Below are 19,887 nucleotides of genomic sequence, written 5' to 3'. Positions count from 1 at the left end.
CTGTTATAAAACTTCAGAAAGGTTTCATTTAAGGGGCACGTAAATATTCAAGATGATATTTAAATTTAACTGAACCTGTTCACTTGTTCTGAGCGATGGGTTCAGGAAGGGTTAAATTCTACCTTCAGACAGACATGAATGTCACCATAATGTTCACTCGGGGTCTGATTTTGACCTTGCTTACACCAGTTTTACATCACTGTAACTGCACTGACTTCAGTGGTTGTCATAAACAGATAGCTAAGGGTTAATGTCTCTTTCACCTGAAGCACCTGACCAGAGGACCAATCAGGAAACTGGATTTTTTTCAACTTTGGGTGGAGGGAATTTTGTGTCTGAGGTCTTTGTTTTCTGTCTGCCTGCTTTCTCTGAGCTTTGGAGAAGTAGTTTTACTTTCTAATCTTCTGTTTCTAAGTGTAAGGACAAAGAGATCAGATAGTAAGTTATATGGTTTCTTTTCTTTGGTATTTGCATGAATATAAGTGCTGGAGTGCTTTGATTTGTGTTCTTTTTGAATAAGGCTGTTTATTCAATATTCTTTTAAGCAATTGACCCTGTATTTTGTCACCTTAATACAGAGAGACCATTTGTATGTATTTTTCTTTCTTTTTTATATAAAGCTTTCTTTTAAGACCTGTTGGAGTTTTTCTTTACTTCAGGGAAATTGAGTCTGTACTCACCAGGGAATTGGTGGGAGGAAGAAATCAGGGGGAGATCTGTGTGTGTTGGATTTGCTAGCCTGATTTTGCATTTCCTCTGGGTGAAGAGGAAAGTGCTTTTGTTTCCAGGACTGGGAACGGAGAGGGGGAGTCACTCTGTTTGGATTCACAGAGCTTGTGTCTGTGTATCTCTCCAGGAGCACCTGGAGGGGGGGGAAGGGAAAAAGGATTATTTCCCTTTGTTGTGAGACTCAAGAGATTTGGGTCTTGGGGTCCCCAGGGAAGGTTTTTCAGGGGGACCAGAGTGCCCCAAAACACTCTAATTTTTTGGGTGGTGGAAGCAAGTACCAGGTCCAAGCTGGTAACTAAGCTTGGAGGTTTTCATGCTAACCCCCATATTTTGGACGCTAAGGTCCAAATCTGGGACTAAGGTTATGATAGTGGTGTTATTACTTATTTACATCCGTGTAAGTGAGAGGAGGATCAGGCCCCGTGTGCAACACTCCACTGGGAGAATCTGCCTTAGTTAATTTTTGCTCTTCAAACTGGAAAGCACAAGATATAATTCACAAAGAAAGCACCTCCTATTGCCATGTGACTGGTAGTGATTCTCCATCATTCGCTTCCTGTGCCTTATCCTACAGCAACCTAAGTAACATACTATGGACTAGGTGATTTTAGGCACAACCCTGATGTAACTGTGTAACTGCACCACCCCGAAGAGAGGCCCTGTGGAAGCACTGTGTCCCTGAGACACCCCTCAAGAGTCACAATTTCCTTGCCTTCCTTCCTCATTGCTCCTGGGCAGTAAATTAGCACACACATCACTGAGGGCTTGGCAGGAAGTTCTGCCCATTCCCAATTCCTCCCCAACCACCAACTCCAAGGAGAGACTAAGAAGGGGTATCGGTGCTTACTTCCGTGTCCCTGGGCCTAAGGTGCAGCTAGCTCATATAGGAGTACTGGGTGTGGGGTGGGGAGCGAGACTCTTACTACCCTCAAACCCTGTGCAGGACAAGCCGTAATTTAGCCCTACCTTATTAATATGACATCAAGAATGGATCCAAGAAAAGGAAATGATTTTCTGCCTCACACGTAAACTCTGCTTATTTAAAATTAGAATTCTAGCCACAGGAAGCTAGTTCCTAGAGCCACAGGAAGCAAGTTCCAAGATTCTTCTGCTTGATGCGCTTTTCCCCGCATATGCTGACTTGACTCTCCCCAAAAATATACGATGCCACCATTCTGCCAGGAAATTTTCATGCAGCATTCATGAACGATTCAGCAAAACAAAAACCTCCTTTTTATTAATATTATCCACTTTTGAGTAAACCCGTTTTAAATATGTCTTGTAAGTAAATTCTCCAATGTTTATATAAAACAGAACTGTACCTTGAATGTATCTGCACTGTTGGGATTAAACAGCTGGTGCTTCCCAGATCCCAGAATAATAGGACCAGAAGACTTGTTTTCTCCATAAGCGTAAAGGGACACTGTTGCTGTTGTGCCAGCTGTTTGGAAGCCCCCAGTGACTACAGTAATCTTCCAGTCTCCTTCTGCAGAGTAAAAATAAAATGGAAACACTTTTATCACAGTAACTGCTATGTGGCTGGGGAGCTGCCTACTGCAAATCATGCATGACAAAGTCTCAGGGGACTGTAACTATTGTGCACCTGAGAAGCAATGGTGTTCGGAGAAATGCTGGCTGAATTGCAAAATAATGTTGGAAATTCAGGTTCTGCTTGGATAAGGATCCAACAGCTCAGATGCTTATCTTGGTCTCTCCTCAAGTCTGCAAAGTTAGGCTGGAAATCTCATGAGAACTGGCTGCTCTCTTGAGATTTCTGGCAGTTTCCCACCTGAAGCAGCTGTGATGGATGTGGGAGGATCCTTTCCTGCAGGATTTGGATCACAATCCTCTTGGCTGCTGCCCATATATTCCATAGGAACAAAAAGTATCAGAACATTTCAAAACCTTTACAAATATTTGAATTAAGTCAAAATTATCATCTTGTCTCCTTATCTCTGCCCAAATATTAGTGTGTCATGCAACCAAGCACTCTAGCTGCCAGAGGGGAAGTGTGGGTTTGAGATCATCTGTGAGTGGATCTCTATGTTAAAGGAAAGGTCCACAAAAGTTTGTGAGCCACTCATATAAGGCATCCCTGATCTCTGTATACTTTAATGCCATTTTGTCTGCAATACACTGCATACATATTATATAAATATCTGCAGTCGGCTTAATACTAATCTCATTAAGAAGATCAATTCACAAAGAGAAATTGTGCTCCTACATCTGAGAAGCGGGAATCATGAACTCTCTGCATTTCTTTTACTGTGCTTTTTGCCGTGTGTGTACAACAGGTTCCACCTAGTGACTTTAATTCATTTTGGAGAAAGCAAAACAGTTTGGAGAAAGCAAAATAAAATCCTAGCCCACAGACTTGTTGTAGATAAACACCATGGTATACACTGCAGTTTCATTAATAAAAAGCCTTGGGTTGTTAATTGCCACATGAGTCAAGACTCAGGAATTAGATCAAAATGTTTTATTTTGGGCAGTGGCTCTACTGCAACCTGGGGGAGGAGCTGGGATAGAGAGTGTGATCTCCTATTTTCCATGCTAATAAGAGCTGGGTTCCCACTAAAAATGATATAGCAAGTTTTGGGGGGGGAGGCAGGGGGGAGAATAAGGACCTCATGGGAGATTTTCAAACACACGAGGGAAGCTAAAGACCCATTTCCCATTGAAAGGCAATGGGAGTTGGGCAGCTAACTAACTCCCCTTCGTACCTTTGAAAAATTTCCCCCTCACGTCAATTGCTACAGACCCACTTTCCTAGCAAAGGAACCACATTTACAGGTGGCAGGAGATACATTCATCTCCATTGGAGGAAGGATTATCCCCAAAATACTGGAGGTAGAAGAATTAAAGAGGTGAAAAGGGGGATTCTGAAGGACTCCCTATTCCTCAGTGTATAAGACTATTTTTAAAAATGAAAATCTGCCTATTCTATTTCCCAACAATGTAATTTTACTTTTCAGAAAGCCTGGGTTACTTTGGGGTCGTTTGGCTGGCAAAGAAAGGAGTCTCGTTACTTAAGAGATAACACGACAAATAAAGAACATTATTGACAAGATATAAAATGTAGCATATTGTACCTCAGTTCAAATTCTGAGTTCCAAAATTTTCTGGAAAGACACTGCGGTGCAAAATTTTAAATGTGCTAAAAAAATATTTTTTTGCCTGGATTTCTATGTTGCCTCAATTATAGTGTCCCAAAAGTCTATCCTCCTACATTCTAAAGACTGCTCATCATGTTAGTATGATGTCAGTACAGAACTTTCTCCTAAAATCTACTTAGGTAGTGTGAGATTGTTGTGCTTAGGTTTGGGGAGGGTGGGAGAAGAGGGGCAGTTATGATCCTCAATTTGTGTCCTTAAGGTAGGCAATGCAGTCTCGGAGTAGCATTATTAGTGCTCTCAAGTCTGGACATTCTGCCCAGCTTTGGGAAATGCAGAGGAGACATCCCTAAAAGAACCTTTTACAAGTAGAAACGGGCCTACGCGGTGAAGTTCAGCTGTGCCTCCTGAGCTGAAACTCTCAAAAGATGGGGATATCTGGATTCAGGTTTAAATTTGTACTGTTATGCAGTATGAGGCCATCACTGAAGTCCAAATCCTAATCTCAGCCAGGTATGAATTTTCCCAAAGGCATGTTGGGGGTCTTGGTTTGCACCCATCTTCCTTACACTGATCTCCTAAAGGTTTTGAAATGTGATTTGTTGTTTGGTATAAGAAGAGATGCAGAAGTAAAAGGAGCGTGTGGCAGTGGAGAAGACAGTAATAAAGACAGACAAGGAGAATGATACAGTGAAGTGTATGTATGGATAAGGATCTCAAGACTTTCTAATCCCCAAGTGGAAGCAAGTGCCCTAACCACTGGGATGGTCTATAAAATCAGTCAGTTTCTATCTCAATATTTCCTGTTGGAGTTGTTACATTGTGTATAAATAATTGACCATCCAATAGAATAGAGTCCCCAGTCTAACTTGGGATGTTGGAGTCCAGGTTTAAGTCCCTGCTCTGAATCAAGAATTTAAACCTAGGCCTTCCAAGTGCCAGGTAAGTACTCTAACCACTGGGCTAGTGGCATTCTAGGATTGGCTCATTTCTCATATAGCCTAGAACTGAGGATATTTTCATCAAAGCCAATAAGTATTCACAAAACATCTCAGTTTCAACAGAAAGAAAAAGTACTCAGATTTTTATCAACCAGCTCTACCAGCCAGCAAGACAGTGCTTATTCTGGTTCTGGATCAGGGTCAAAATGCTAAACTCAGAGTGCTCTTTGCAGGCCCTAGCCTGTGATGTCCACTGAAAATAAGTGAACTGAATGCATCATAAGCTTAGAACCCCACTCCCCATCATTTTTATAGACTTAAGTGGCCATTTCTATATGCAGTGATTTTATTGCATGGTCAGACACACTTGGCTGAATTGATACAATGTAGTGTCCAGTTCTCTGAACACAAGAAGAACTAGACAGAGTTCCTTCTAAAACTGACTAAAGACTAGGAACTGGATTGGTGGAACTATAGCAGTATTAACGAGCAAGCCCCAGCACAGAGCCTGGTAAATGCAAAGAAAATGTTCTTTCTGAGAAAGGCAATAAAGGATGAAGGAAAAAGTAGTTCTTATTCAAAATAAAATTTATACAAGTAAAATGTGGATTTGAATATAATTTGCGGAATAGATACAAATTTTATAATTAAGGATTTGCCTCAGGAACACCACTTGAAAAGAGGTACTTGGGTCTCAGTGGATATCTTGATTGCTACAGAGAATTATGAACACATTTTAAAACTTTTTCCTGACATCTTCTAAATTGTTGCGCAAGCTACAGCATAAAATATTCCTTACAGCCGGGGGTGGGGGGGAAGTTGTGTGTTATTCAGATATATGTAACGTAATTTTATCAGGACAGAAAAGTCAATCTGGGCAAGCAAGAAATTGCAGGTAGAATTGGAAAGTGGAGAACTAATGGAAAGAGCTAATTATACATGGCCTTGGGTGACAGATGCCACAGAGCCATGATGGAAAGATTAACTAAAAAAAGTAAAATTCAGATGGATTATCATTAATTACTAGGAAAATTATAAATGCCCAGATAACCAGTGAAAGACCCCAAAATTATTGGCATGAAAAATGACAGAATAAGGAAAAGAATTTTCAAATAGCACCACTGAAGTGATTTATCATTTAAATCAAAATGAAGAGTTCAGGGCTTACTGCAACAGTCTAATTGTGTATTGTAATTAAAAATGTAAAAGCAAATAAATAGGCAAAAGATGTGCAAGGCAGGTAGTTCTGAAACAGAGACACTCTTGATTAGAATACAGAAGGCAGCAGCAGGATTTACCATTTGCTTCATCTTGCATTTTCAGCTGACGATTTATTTGCAGTTCTGCCAAAAATAAAATATGAAGTGCAGTTAATAATAGACCTGGCTGGTTACATTAAGAAAAGGTGGAAGGAAAGATAGAGTGATATTAACCTTTGGGCTCCTGCATAAGCAAATCCTCCCTCTCTCACCTCCTAATTATAAAATATAATATAATATAATATAATATAATATAATATAATATAATATAATATAATATAATATAATAAACACACACATATATAAAAACTTGCCTAGGAAATGGAAATATGAAAGCTGCAAAAGGGTTAAGGTTAAATTTTAAGTATAAATTCAGCACAAAGATTCTGAGAAAACCATACAAATTATTGATTTCATCTCCATAATGTAACAATAACCCTTACCTTCAGGGTAGAGCTCGATTTCTGAGTGAATTATTCCCTGGGACACAAATGGAAGCCACCTGAGCATAAGCAAGCAAATAAGAAAGAAGATTGGAATCAATTTATTCTTCACTGCATGTAACTGAATGATTGGAGGATTATTTTGAATGTTAAACCTGTGTAGTAGCAGGGGAATTGTCTCTGGAGCAGGTGCAGTGCAGTTTGATACATAGTACAAATTCAGACCTCCAACCTACAAAGGGACTGTGCAGGTTTAAGAGCCCTTGCTGACATAAACTGTACCTTTGCAGGATTGGGGCCTAAAGACAACATTCAAGATAGCAGAGAACTGGTGTGGAAAAAATAAGATCCCAGCCTCAACCATAACAGGTGAATCAAAATCAAAGGTGTCTTATTTTGAAGAGGGTTTGGATAAGCACTGTCTATCCCATACTCTAACAAAGTGTGACAGACTCAGACCAGTGAGGTACAGGAGTCTGGTCCTACTGGTATCCAGGGGGGTGGGCAGGCTTCTAAAGGACCTCCCCTCAGCCTAAGGGGAGGACCCACAGGTCTGGGACACCAAGTAATTACGTGGGACAACTAATGAAAAAACAGGATCGGGAGTGAGGTCATAGGGCTAAACTAAGGGAACCTGATGGGGACACTGAGCAGAGAACCCTGGACAATGCCCACTGCTCCTCGAAGGCGTCAAGGGAGCCAGTGGATGCCGCCCAGAGGAACTGTGCCCGAATGCGTGAACAGATGGAGGAACGGAAATAGGCCCAACAGTCACAGGAAATCCTGTCGGCCAACCTCCTCTCCCTGGTGTTGTAGATGGCTAGTTTGGCCAGGGCTAAGAGGAGGTTGATAAGGAGATCCCGCGACTTCGTGGGGCCACAGATGGGGAGTGTGTAGATAAAAAGGTGAGGGGAAAAGTGCAACCAAAAAAGCAATGAGATATTCAAGAGGAGCCGGAACAGGGGCTGCAACCTGGCGCACTCCAAATAAATGTGCACCAAGGTCTCCTTCTCGCCACAGAAAGGGCAGGTGTTAGGGACAGGGGTGAACCGCGCCAAGTACAAGCCCGTGCTCACGGCCCCGTGAAGGAGCCGCCAACTGACATCCCTGGCAGGCCTCGGGACCAGGGCAGAGTACAAGCTGGCCCACCGGGGCTTCTCACCCTGGAGAGGTGGCAGGAGGTCCCACCATTTGGTATCGGGGTGGGACACGAGGGTGAGGTAGTGAAGGGTGTGGAGCACGAGCGTGTACAGATGTTTCCGTGGCGTGGCCTGGAACAGAACTGGCTGCAGATCGTGCAGCTGGCTGGCAGTGAAAGGGTGAGGGGGCAGATTGGGTCCACGGGGCAGGGGCCCGATAAAAATGTCCAGAGGGTCTGGGGTGGAGGGTGGGCGGGGCGTGCCCTCTCGCAGGACCCGGTCGAGGTATGCCCGAGCAGCAGGCAGTAAAGCGGCCTTCACCTCCTGAAGTATGCGCTGGGGAGTACGAGGTCTGGAGAGCCCCATGTGCCGAGCGAGCATCAGGGGATCCAGCCACTCTCCCCGGTCGTAGTCCAGGAGGTCTCTGACCCTGGTGACTCCCGCCAAGACCAGCCTCTGGCGCACTGCGGGGGACTCCGCCACCTGCACACGAAGCTGAGGATTGTGTAGCAGGGGCTCTGCGAGGAGGTCGGCCCCCACGGTGGCCGCCACGGACCTGGTTCTTGAAAAGAGCTTCCAGGTCCTGAGGAGGTCTTGGTAGAAGACCGGCAGCCCAGAGATGTCTCGCGGAAGACCTCTCGGATGGAGGTAAAAGAGCTGCCGGTCATATCGGAGCCCTTGGAAGTGGCGGAGGAAGGCATGCGCCAATACGCTCCACGCCAGACTACCTGCACCATACAGGAGCTTCTGCAGGGCCTGGAGGCGGAAGACATGGACCTGAGTGCGTAGGCACTTCAGGCCCTGCCCCCCCTCCTCCAGGGGCAGGTGGAGGACCCCTGCAGAGACCCAGTGCATCCCTGGCCAAAAGAACTCCAGAATTGCCGTTTGGAGGTTGGCCAGGAAATCCGGGGCTGGGACCAGGGTGTTGAGCCGGTACCAGAGCATGGACAGGACCAGTTGATTAAGCACCAGTGCCCTCCCCTGAAGGGAGAGGCACTGGAGTAGTCCTGTCCATCTCCAGAGCCGCTCCGTCACCCTGCCCTGCAAATCTTGCCAGTTCTCCAGCGGAGACAGATGCGTGGCAGAAAGGTAAACGCCGAGAAAGAGCAGCGGACCCACGCTCCACCAGATGGCCTGAAGAGTGGGTGGGAGGGAGCTCGCCTGCCACCTGTCCCCGACCACCAGGCCAGAGCTCTTGACCCAGTTGACCTGGGCGGAGGAGGCCGCCGAGTACACAGCCTGGAGAGCCTCCACCCGAGCCAAGTCGCCCGAGTCCTGGACCACGAGGAGCACATTGTCAGCGTACGCCGACAGGACCAGCCGCAGCCCCAGCTCCCGAAGCACCAACCCCGTCAACCTCTTGCGGAGGAGACAGAGGAAGGGCTCGATCGCCAGAGCATACAGCTGGCCCGGGAGGGGGCACCCCTGTCGCACTCCCCGCCCAAAGCTGACCGGCTCGGTCAGGGTCCAGTTGAGCCTGACCAGACACTCCGCAGAAGCGTACAGCACTTGGAGAAAACCCACAAACAGGGGTCCGAAGCCGAACGCTCGCAGAGTGCCCAGGAGATACCCATGGTCCACCCTGTCGAATGCCTTCTCCTGATCCAGGGACAAGAGGGCTAACGACAGATCATCCTTACACCCCAATTCCAGAAGGTACCGGACCAGATACAAGTTATCAAAGATGGTGCGGCCCGGGACGGTGGAGGTCTGCTCTGGATGGACCACGTCCGCCAGCACGGACCCTAGCCGCATCGAGATGGCCTTTGCAACAATTTTGTAGTCCATGCTGAGGAGCGAGACGGGACGCTAATTCTGTAAGTCGCGGAGGTCCCCCCTCTTCGGCAATAAGGCCAGCACGGTTCACCTGCACGAGAGAGGGAGGACCCCACTTTGCAAAGACTCGGCCCAGACGGTGACCAGGTCTGGGCTGAGGATGTCCCAGAACACGCGGTAGAACTCCACGGTCAACCTGTCCAAGCCCGGAGATTTATTGGTGGGCATGTGACGGAGGGCTTCTGAGAACTCGGCCAGAGTGAGAGGCAGCTCTAGCCGGTCCCGGTCGCCCGTGCTGACCGTCGGGAGTTCGTCCCAAAGCACTCTGCAAGCGTTAGGATCGGTCGGATCCGGGGAGAAAAGAGTGGCGTAGAAGGCGTAGAAGGCCCTGGCCCTCTCGCACATCTCCACCGGATCCGTTAGGGGGGTGCCGTCCTCTGCCAGGAGGCAGGTGACATGCTTCTTGGCCCCCCTCCTTTTCTCCAAGGCGTAGAAGAAGCGGGAGCCGCGATCCATCTCCCGAAGGAGGTGGATGAGGGATCGAACAAAAGCACCCCGGGCCCGATGGTCTTCGAGGGCCCGGAGCTCCTCCCGCTTCTCCCGGCACGCTCCGCAGAGGGACGGATCCTCGGGGCTGGCGGCCAGACACCTCTCCAGCTCCAAGACCTCCCACTCCAACTGACCTATTGCTGCATCCCTCCGTCAGCTGGCGCCCCGAGTGTAGTCACGGCAGAAGAGCTGGGCGTGCACCTTCCCCAGATCCCACCACCGCCGCGCCGAGGAAAAGGCACGCCTCTGCCCTCGCCAGGCCAGCCAGAACTCCCGGAAGGACGCCACGAAGCCCGCATCCTCCAGCAAACTATTATTAAAGTGCCAATAGGCCGGCCCCAGCCTCTCCGCGCAGAGAGAGGCCGTCACGGTGGCAAGGTGGTGATCCGAAAAGGGGGCCGGCCGAACGCTGGAGGAGTGGGCCAGTGAAAGGTGGAAACGTGGCAGATAAATACGGTCCAGCCGGGGGTGGCGCGACCGATGGGCCTCCACCCGGATGAAGGTGAACGTCAAGGCGTCATCCGGATGGTGGTTGCGCCAGATGTCCACAAGGGAGTGGCGTTCGACAATCTACTGGAGGACGTCCGCAGCGGCCAGGCATTGCTCGGTCCCCGAGCGGTCCCATTCCTCAAGGGTGGTGTTAAAGTCCCCTCCCAGGACCAGGCACTCACGAGAATCCAGGGAGCCGAGGAAGGCGGACGCCTGCTGATAAAAACGCAGCCTCTCCAGGCCCGATGTCGGGGCGTAAATGTTGACGAAATTAACCACAAGCCCCTCCATGCGGACCCGGAGGTGCAGCAGGCAACCCGGCACAGCCTCGGCGACCCCCAGCACCTCGGGCTGTAGGTCGGGGGAGAACAGGGTCGCCACTCCAGCCGCGCAGACCGAGAAGTGGCTAAAGTAGGCCCCGTCCCCCCACTCCAGCCGCCAACTAGCTTCAGCGGCCGGATCCATATGGGTCTCCTGCAGGAAAACCACAGAGTACCCCCCCCTCCCGGAGGAAGGAGAGCACCTGGCTCCTGCGGAGACCCATCCTACAGCCCCGGGTGTTTAAAGTGGCAAGGATGATCGGCGCCATGAGGAGGGCTGGGGGGGATCCTCGCCGACAGACACGCCCACGGCCTCCGGCAGGCCGCGCAACAATCCGTGACCTACCCCGTAGGTGAGTAAAGAGTCACGGAAGACACGGACCCGCCGGTAGGCCGTGGCGGTCTGCTTCCCGGTCCTCTTACCCTCCCCCATGAGGGCCCTCGCGGCCCGGAGGACCTGATGGAAATCCCCCCACCGCTGGAGCGCAAGCTGGACTTTGTTACAGGAGCCACGGACGTCCTCAAGGAACTCCCACAGCTCCTCCCTCAGAGCATGGGGGGGCGAGGTCACTGATCGATGACTGTCTCCCAGTGGGGCCCCCGTCACAGCCCCGTGGCCCACCGAGGCGGGCAGGCAGGGGGCAGACCCCCAACGTGGCAGCAGATGGGCCAACACCACGCAACCCACCCTGCTCCCAGATTCAAGAAGGGGTGGCGGAAGGAGAACAGCAGCCTCTGGGGGGTCAGGACAAGAAAAAACTGGTGAAGCCGCTCCTTGGGGGGTATTCCCAGGGGAAGCACTGGATCACAGGAAGTGGGGGGGGGGACAAGGACAGGGCCAACAGGAGTAGGGCAGGGATCAGGAAGAGAATTCGGGAAGGAGGTAGAGGCAGGATCCGGAGCCTCCATAGTTGAGACGCCGGACAGTGGCTCCTCCTGGCCAGTCTCAGGGATCTGGAAAGTGGGAAGGGGACCCCTAATGATGCCGGGCTCAGCCACTGTGGCACGTGCGGCAGCCTCGGCATCCAGAGATAGATGTTGGTCAATGGGGTCCCTGCCGAGGAAGGAGGGCAGGTCCTCCACACCCAAGAGGGACACCCCCTGGGAACCGGGTCTCGGCAGCGGGGCACTGGCCGTCGCCCCAAGGGGCTCGGCGGCCGTCAACAGAGTGCCACCCGCAGCCGAGTCGATGGAAGATTCCAGGGGACCCTCAGAGGTGGGAGCAGAAGCAGTGGTTAGGGGAAGGGAACTCGGGGCCAGGGGGGCCGTGGTGAGGTCGCCCAGGTCGAGGCCCACCGGCAGAGGGTCGTCCTCCCCTGCGTGACCGGGGTCAAACCCAGGGCCTCGATCTCCCCGTAAATGGGAGGGAGACCACCGTCCACCACCCCAGGGCCCTCCCCGCCAGCACCCGAGGTGATACCCACCGCGGCGCTCGCAGAGGTGTCGAGTGGGAAAGGGGTGACAGAGGCTCCCTCGGGGGCTTCCACGGGAAGTGACCCCAGAGGAGGAGCGGTGTCACCTTCCGGTGCTGCCACGGCGTCCCCAGCCGGCACCACAAAACGGGAGCCATCAGGGGGCAAGGCGGAAGACTCATCATCGGTGCCCCCCTTCCTGCTCTTCCGGGGGGCCTCCAAATCCGAAGGCAGTAAGGAAACTCGAGCCTTCCGCTTGCCCCGCTTCCCCTGCACTAAGGACCAGCCCTCCATGGCATCATCCGGGGGCTGGCTAACAGGGGTTGGGTTGGGGGGGCAAGGGCAATGGCTCAGGGACTCGGAGAGGCAGTAGTGGGACAGCAGAAACCGGGGAGGATTCCCCCTGGGACGAGCCCTCTCCCACGTCCGGCGGTATCTCTGCCACACACTCCTCCACAGAGGTGGACCGAGAAGGAGGAGGGGCAGCTTCGGGTGCTGGGCAGCCAGGGGCACCGGTGATGACAGGGCCGGCGCCTTGCCGGGGTTCGGGGGTCCTGGACGCTTCTCCGTGCTGGGCCAAGGGGCAGTCCCTCCGGACGTGCCCCATTGCCTGGCAGAGGTAGCACCGGGCCTCCCCTATTGAGTAATGCACCCGGTAGTGGGCTCCCTGGTAGGGGACCAGAAAGGACCCCTCGAGCGCCTCTCCGCCACGCGCCGCCGGCGGCAGTTGAAGCTGCACTTGCCGGCGGAACGAGAGAACATGACGGAGGGCGGGGTCCTTGCAGCCCAAGGGGAGAGGGCTGATGACGGATATGGGGCATCCCAGGGCAGAAAGGGCGGGCAGCAGGGCGGCATTGGGCAGGAAGGGAGGGACAGAGGTCAGGATTAAGCGGACCTCCAGGTCTTCCAACGGCTCCAGGGGGATGAACACGCCCCCCACCGCCAGACCTGTCTCTACCGCCTCCTGGGCGGCGGCCTCCGATGCCAGGAAGAAGACCACCCTCGCCCCACCACCCTCGCCAACGCCCGCACATAGGTCTCCACGTGGGGCGAGGCAGGCACCAGGAGGCAACGGATGCCGTGCTTCCTGGTCAAAGTGGGAAAGGAGCCCCGGCCGCTGTAGATGGTGGTGGAAGCGGCGGTCAGAAGAGCGGCGGCAGGCGGGGGGGCCGCCGCTACCTGGGCGTACGCCCTGGGGGCCGGGGGAGGGACACCTGCAGAGCTGGTGGAGGGAATAGCGGGGAGGGATGCCGCAGCCGGTAGTGGGGCTCCGGCAGCAGGGGCAGTCTCTGCCATGGAGGGCCTGGCCTTTTTAGCGGGGCCCTTACCCTTCTTCCCACCCCAACCCTTCCCACCGGCTGGGGGGGCTCCCCCCGAATCAGAAGGGGTGAGAGACGTGGCAGCAACGGAGGTCTCCCCGGTACTCGACACCACCGGTGCCCCAGCAGGGGCAGTGGTAGGTGGATCAGCAATGGCGGACAAGGTAGAGGCTTGGGCAGGGGACACGGGGGCAGGTGGAGGACGGGTGGTGGGAGCATTGCGAGGGGTCTCCCCTGCCGCGTCCCCCGCCATAACGAGAGCGAAGAGGGGGACAAACAGCAAGGGGAGGGGAAGGAGAGGAGGCAGCCACCCCTCCCAGCTAGGCTGCAGGCAGGGGAGGAAGGCGTTAGAAAGGGAAGGCTAAAGGGGCGTGGGGAGCAACCAAGGACCTAAGGGCGGTAGGGCTTCAGGGCACCGACGCAGAGGGGAGTTCCGGCTCCTCCAGTTGCACCAGGGGATCAGGGGGACAACGGCATATGGGGGTGCAGTGAACAAGGGGAAACCAAATGGGGAAGGGCACAAGCGCATGGGAGGGGGCGTGGGCGCACGAGGGGAGGGACCAATCAGGGCTGGGGGAGCACAGAGTGGGAGGGGAAAGGGTGAGCTGGGAATGGGGTAGAGGGACCACGGGGACAGCTGCAGGGCTGGGGCAGGACTATCAGGGCAGCAGAGGGAAATGGGTGGGGCAGACAAATGTGGCAAAGGGGAGGGGGTCAGCCCAGGGGGTTTGGGGGGTGTGCGCTCACAGGCACTTGTGCCAAAAAGTCAATGGTTGGCTGCTGCAGGCCCAAATGATGGAAGTGGGTGTGGTGAGCCAGGGGAGCAGCTCAGTCCCAAAGGCAGGAAGCTGAAGCAGAAGGAAAACAGCCAGCGGCAGTGGTGGAGGGGGCAATGATGGTGGTGGGGGCGAAGGGGGACACGGATGAACCGGGAGCAGGCTCCACGCCACACCCCCGGTGCCCTAGCAGACACAGTCCAAACCCCCACCACAAGAGCACAGTTCGAAAAAGACTCAGTCCAGAAAAGCCCCCTCCACTGTGGTCTTCACAAGGTCTCCAGCAGCAGGCGGTCCTCTTCCACTCCTCCTCCTCCTCCGGGCACCAACAACTCCCCAGCAACAGCCACAGTAGTCCCAGCAGCTCCAGGTGGTGGTGGTCTGGCGTCCAGGCAGGAGGGACCCTGCTCAGATGGTGTCCTCAGCAACAAGAGCTGGGGTCCCTCACTCCCCGCCTCTCTGGGAAGCAGGCCAGCAGCCCCCCCCCCCCCCCAAGGGGCCGTAGGTGGAATAACAGCAGTAACCGAGGTGGGAGCCAGCCAGCAAACAAACAGCAGAGAAAGGGGTGGGTGGTGGTGTCTAGCCCAGCCAGGGGAGCAGCAGGAGCAGGAACAGCAACAGAAACAGCAGCAGCAGCAGCGAGGGCCCAATGCCCAGCAGGAACAGCAGCAGCAGCAGCCGCCCTCTCCCTCCTTCCTTTACTGCAGAGCAGTCGAAGGGAAAGCTACTACTAGCCCTAGGAGAAGCAGGCTTCTGCTCCCTGAGGGACCAGAGCAAGGGCTGCACTAGAGTAGTCAAGAACTTGCTAGAACCAATTCAGGCAGACAGGCTGATTAGAACACATACAGCGAATCAAGGCAGGCTAATCAGGGCACCTGGGTTTAAAAAGCAGCTCACTGCAGTCAGGGAGGGGGGAGCCAGAGGAGAGGAAGTGTGTGTGAGGAGCTGGAAGCAAGAGGCACAAGGAGCTGAGAGTGAGAGGGTGTGCTGCTGGAGGACTAAGGAGTACAAGCGTTATCAGACACCAGGAGGAAGGTCCTGTGGTGAGGATAAAGAAGGTGTTTAGAGGAGGCCATGGGGAAGTAGCCCAGGGAGGTGTAGCTGTCATGTAGCTGTTACAAGAGGCACTATAGACAGCTGCAATCCACAGGGCCCTGGGATGGAACCCAGAGTAGAGGGTGGGCCTGGGTTCCCCGCAAACCTCCCAACTCCTGATCAGACACAGGAGGAGTTGACCCAGACTGTGGGGAAGATCACTGAGGTGAGCAAATCTGCCAATAAGCGCAGCACCCCCAAAGGTAGAGGGGGAACTTTGTCACAGTTGGTGTCATGAGTGGGATTTTGGTGTGCACAGCATGGCAGAAGGAGGAGGGTGATTTACAAAAAAAAAGGTAGAGGGTTTTGGTTTTTTTCACCACAATGTATGACCTAGTATGGGCACTGGTACAAGCTGTGGCGGCCCAGCAGGAGGCTACCCGTGTCCAGGCAGCTGCCCAACAGGAGGCAGTGCGGCTGCAACAAGAGACTAATCGCCTGCTGATGGACCAGGTTTCTCAAGACTGAGCTATGTTGTGGGAACTGGTAAACCAGGTAGAGACCCTTACAGAGCTGAACCGCGGCCATGATGGGATGCAGATCATACGGGCCAGCCATTGGCTGCAGAAAATGACACGGGAGGATGATGTAGAGGCATACCTTCCAGTCTTTGAGAGGACAGCCCTACGGGAGGCCTGGCCTCGAGATCAGTGGTCTGGTATCCTTGCCCCATTCCTGTGTGGGGAGGCCCAGAAGGCCTACTATGATCTGCCTGAAGAGGCTGCAGCAGACTATCCCCAGCTGAAAGCAGAGATCCTGGCCAGATCTGGGGTAACAACTGCAGTGCGGGCCCAGCGGTATCACGAGTGGAGGTACCAGGAAAACAAAACCCCACGGTCCCAATTGTATGACCTCATCCATCTCACACAAAAGTGGTTGCGAACAGAATCCTGGAGTCTGGAAGAGGTACTAGAGGTTCTGGTCATTGACCGATACATGAGGGGTCTACCGCCAGACCTTTGTGCTTGGGTAAGGCAGAACGAACCCTCCACCTATGATGAGGTTGTCGCACTGGTAGAGAGGAGAAGGATGGCGAGGGAACTGACCCGACCAGTTAAGTAAGAGCCACCCAAGGTTAAACTAGCAGCACCAAGCCCTAGAGCTCCGGTGACTGGGTAACGAGGGGCTCACAGGTGGAAAAAGAGAGGGCTGAAGGCCCACCAGAAGCCACAAAGAGTCAGAGCACTGAGGGAGAAGAGGATCATGATATTAGACTTCCCAAACCAAGGGACCGGGGAATGCCTAAGGCCCCATACAGATGTTTTGCCTGCGGGGAGTGGGGACATATAGCTGCACAGTGTCCCAATGCTGAGGAGCCTATGCAGTGTAACCTGGGGAACTGGGCAGACCCATGCTCCCTAATCCACCTTGTGGGGGTCTCACTAACCCCACATATGCACACCAGACCAGTAAAGCTAAATGAAGTAGAGACCACAGCATTGGTTGATTCGGGGAGTGCTATCACGCTTGTCTCGGGGAAGCTTGTGAAGTGTAGTCAGCTGCTGTGGGCTAAGCGTATGGGGATAACATGCGTTCACGGGACAGTTGGTTATTACCCCACCATCCCAGTAAAAATTGAGATTATGGGGAACACTACTGAGGTAGCAGCAGGCGTAGTCCCTAAACTCCCATACCCGGTACTTATAGGGACGGACTTCCCAGGGTTTGGAGACTTACTCCCAGTAGGAGGATTGGAGAAAGAAGGGAATCCTGAGGTTAGTGAGGCATCCACAGTAGACTGTCAACCCCCAGTCTTCTCTGAAATATCCCCAGATTTATTTTCCATTCCCAGACAGGGTAGAAAGTTGAAAAGGGAAAGGAGGGCAGCTAAGGCCATGGGAACCTGAATACTGGCCCGAAGCCAGAGGGTCACTCTCGTAGGTAGGCAGACCAGAGCAACTGAAAAGAAGGCCACCCAGGAGGGAGAAGCACCTGAGTCTGACTCCCACCCTAACGCTTCTGAACCAGTAGAGGCAACAGAGACTGGGCCCCTAGATCTTGGGTAGATTAGCCCCAGAAGAGGAAATTTTGGACAGGACTGGGCTGAAGACCCAAAGTACAACATTAGAAAGGAGGTGACTGAAATAGATGGGGTCCCCATGGAAGGGAGAACCCAGGAACCAGGACCCTACTTCATAATGAAGAAGAATCTCTTATACTAGGTTGCACCAGTACAGGGGCAGAAGGTACAGCAGATCTTAGTACCTCGAAAACACCAGAACACTGTATTAAGTCTTGCGCATAGTCATCTTTTTGCGGGGCACTTGGGGGTAGAGAAGACCCTGGCACGAGTCCTACAACGGTTCTTCTGGCCCGGAGTACATGAAGAAGTGCGGAGGTACTGTGCATCCTGCCTGGAGTGTCAGCTGCACAGTCCCCATCCCCACCTGAGGGCACCTTTAGTACCATTTCCTATCATAGAGGTCCCCTTTGAGCGAATAGCCATGGACCTAGTGGGACCCCTGGAGAAGACGGCTCGGAGCCACCAATATATACTTGTTGTTTTGGACTATGCTACTTGCTACCCAGAAGCTGTCGCCCTGCAGAACACAGCCTCTAAAACGACAGTCAAAGAGCTGGTGGAGATCTTTGCCTGAGTGGGGCTACCAAAGGAGATATTAACAGGCCAAGGAACCCCATTTATGTCAGAGCTAATGAAGGACCTCTGTACGCTGCTCCATATACATACCCTGAGAACTTCAGTTTACCATCCGCAGACTAATGGGTTGGTAGAAAGGTTTAACCGAACCCTCAAGGCTATGATAAGGAAGGTGGTAAATCGAGACGGGAAGGACTGGGACACCCTACTGCCCTACCTTATGTTCGCAATCCAGGAGGTACCTCAGGCCTCAACTGGGTTTTCCCCATTCGAGTTATTATACGGATGTCACCCCCGTGGCATATTAGATATCGCCAAAGAGATTTGAGAAAAGGAACCCAATGAGGGGAGAAATATAATAGAACATGTAATACAGATGCAAGACCGGATAGCCCGTGTCAACCCTATTGTACGGGAACATTTGGAAAAAGCCCAGTAGGCCCAAAGAACCTATTACAATCGCCAGGCAAAGGTCCAACAGTTCCAACCACGGGATCGGGTGATGGTGTTGGTACCCACGGCAGAAAGCAAGCTTCTGGCCCAATGGCAGGGGCCCTATGAGGTGGTTGAACCCGTGGGGGAAGTAACCTACAAAGTGCGGCAGCCAGGATGCCGAAAACAAGAACAGATTTATCACATCAACCTTCTGAAACCCTTGCATGCACAAGAGGCATGCATAACTATCCAGGAAAACAAGCCTTCCAAACAGGTGAGAGTGTCTCCCGATTTAACACCAGACCAGAATGAGGTGTCTGAGATGATCTTCCGGAACGAAGATGTGTTCTCGACAAAACCAGGTCGAACAACAGAGACATATCACCACATCGTCACGAACCCTGGGGCCAGAATAACAATGAGGCCCTATCGGGTGCCAGTGGCCAAAAGGGAGGAAATAAAAGCAGAAGTAAAAAAAATGCTGGAGTTGGGGATCATCGAAGAATCCCACAGTCAGTGGTCCAGCCCAGATGTGCTGGTGCCCAAACCTGATGGCACCACAAGGTTTTGCAATGACTTCCGGCAACTAAACGAAGTATCCCAGTTCGACGCGTACCCCATACCTCGCATAGATGAGCTACTGGATCGTTTGGGGAATGCCCGGTACTTGACTACCCTAGACTTGACAAAGGGGTACTGGCAGATTCCCCTTGCGGAAGACACAAAGGAAAAGACTGCATTGTCTACATCAGAGAGTCTTTTTCAATATACTGTCCTCCCTTTTGGACTACATGGGGCCCCAGCCACTTTCCAGCACCTCATGGACAAGCTATTACACCTGCATAACAGTTATGCTGCTGCCTACTTGGACGATGTGGTCATTCATACCCCAGACTGAGAAACCCACCTAGAGAAGGTGGAGGCAGTCCTTGACACCTTCAGGCGAGCTGGCCTTACAGCAAACCCTACCAAGTGCGCTGTAGGGTTTACAGAGGCCAAATATCTTGGCTACATTGTGGGAAAAGGTCTGGTAAAACCCCAAGTGAACAAGTTGGAAGCCATCCAAAATTGGCCCCGACCGTGTCGCAAGAAACAAGTCCGGGCATTCCTAGGTGTAGTGGGATATTACCGACAATTTATCCCCCACTTTGCCACAAGGGCAAGCCCCCTGACAGACCTAGTGAAAGTGAAAGCCCATGGACCTGATCTGGTGAGATGGTCTGACGCAGCAGAGGAAGCATTCAGAGACCTACGGACTGCCCTCTGCAGTAACCCTGTACTGAGCCCCTGATTTCACCAAGGAATTTATCCTGCAGACAGATGCATCGGAAGTAGGGTTGGGGGCTGTTTTATCACAGATGATCAGGGAGGAGGAACACCCAATTCTCCACCTCAGTTGGAAACTTCTTCCGAGGGAACAAAAATATGCAGTGGTGGAGAGAGAGTGCCTCGCTGTAAAATGGGCCATGGAAGCACTGTGCTACTACTTGCTC

The 19,887-nt window shown here is 52.5% G+C and overlaps 1 protein-coding gene across 7 annotated transcripts in view; it reads right to left on the bottom strand.

Annotated features, from left to right (window-relative positions):
• The window catches only part of RP1 (RP1 axonemal microtubule associated), a 320,592-nt gene that overhangs the window by 180,057 nt on the left and 120,648 nt on the right, over window positions 1–19,887 (bottom strand). For all 7 annotated transcript variants that reach the window (XM_050938879.1, XM_050938878.1, XM_050938875.1 and 4 more), the window contains exons 23-25: window positions 6,486–6,544; window positions 6,082–6,126; window positions 2,052–2,215 (exon numbers count right to left, since the gene is read on the bottom strand). In XM_050938879.1, coding sequence (XP_050794836.1) covers window positions 2,052–2,215; window positions 6,082–6,126; window positions 6,486–6,544 — 268 coding nt within the window. The remainder of the gene's footprint in view (window positions 1–2,051; window positions 2,216–6,081; window positions 6,127–6,485; window positions 6,545–19,887) is intronic.

Source organism: Gopherus flavomarginatus, chromosome 2 (assembly GCF_025201925.1).
Source record: "Gopherus flavomarginatus isolate rGopFla2 chromosome 2, rGopFla2.mat.asm, whole genome shotgun sequence".
NCBI lineage: Eukaryota > Metazoa > Chordata > Testudines > Testudinidae > Gopherus > Gopherus flavomarginatus.
This window is presented reverse-complemented; position numbering and strand designations above follow the sequence as displayed.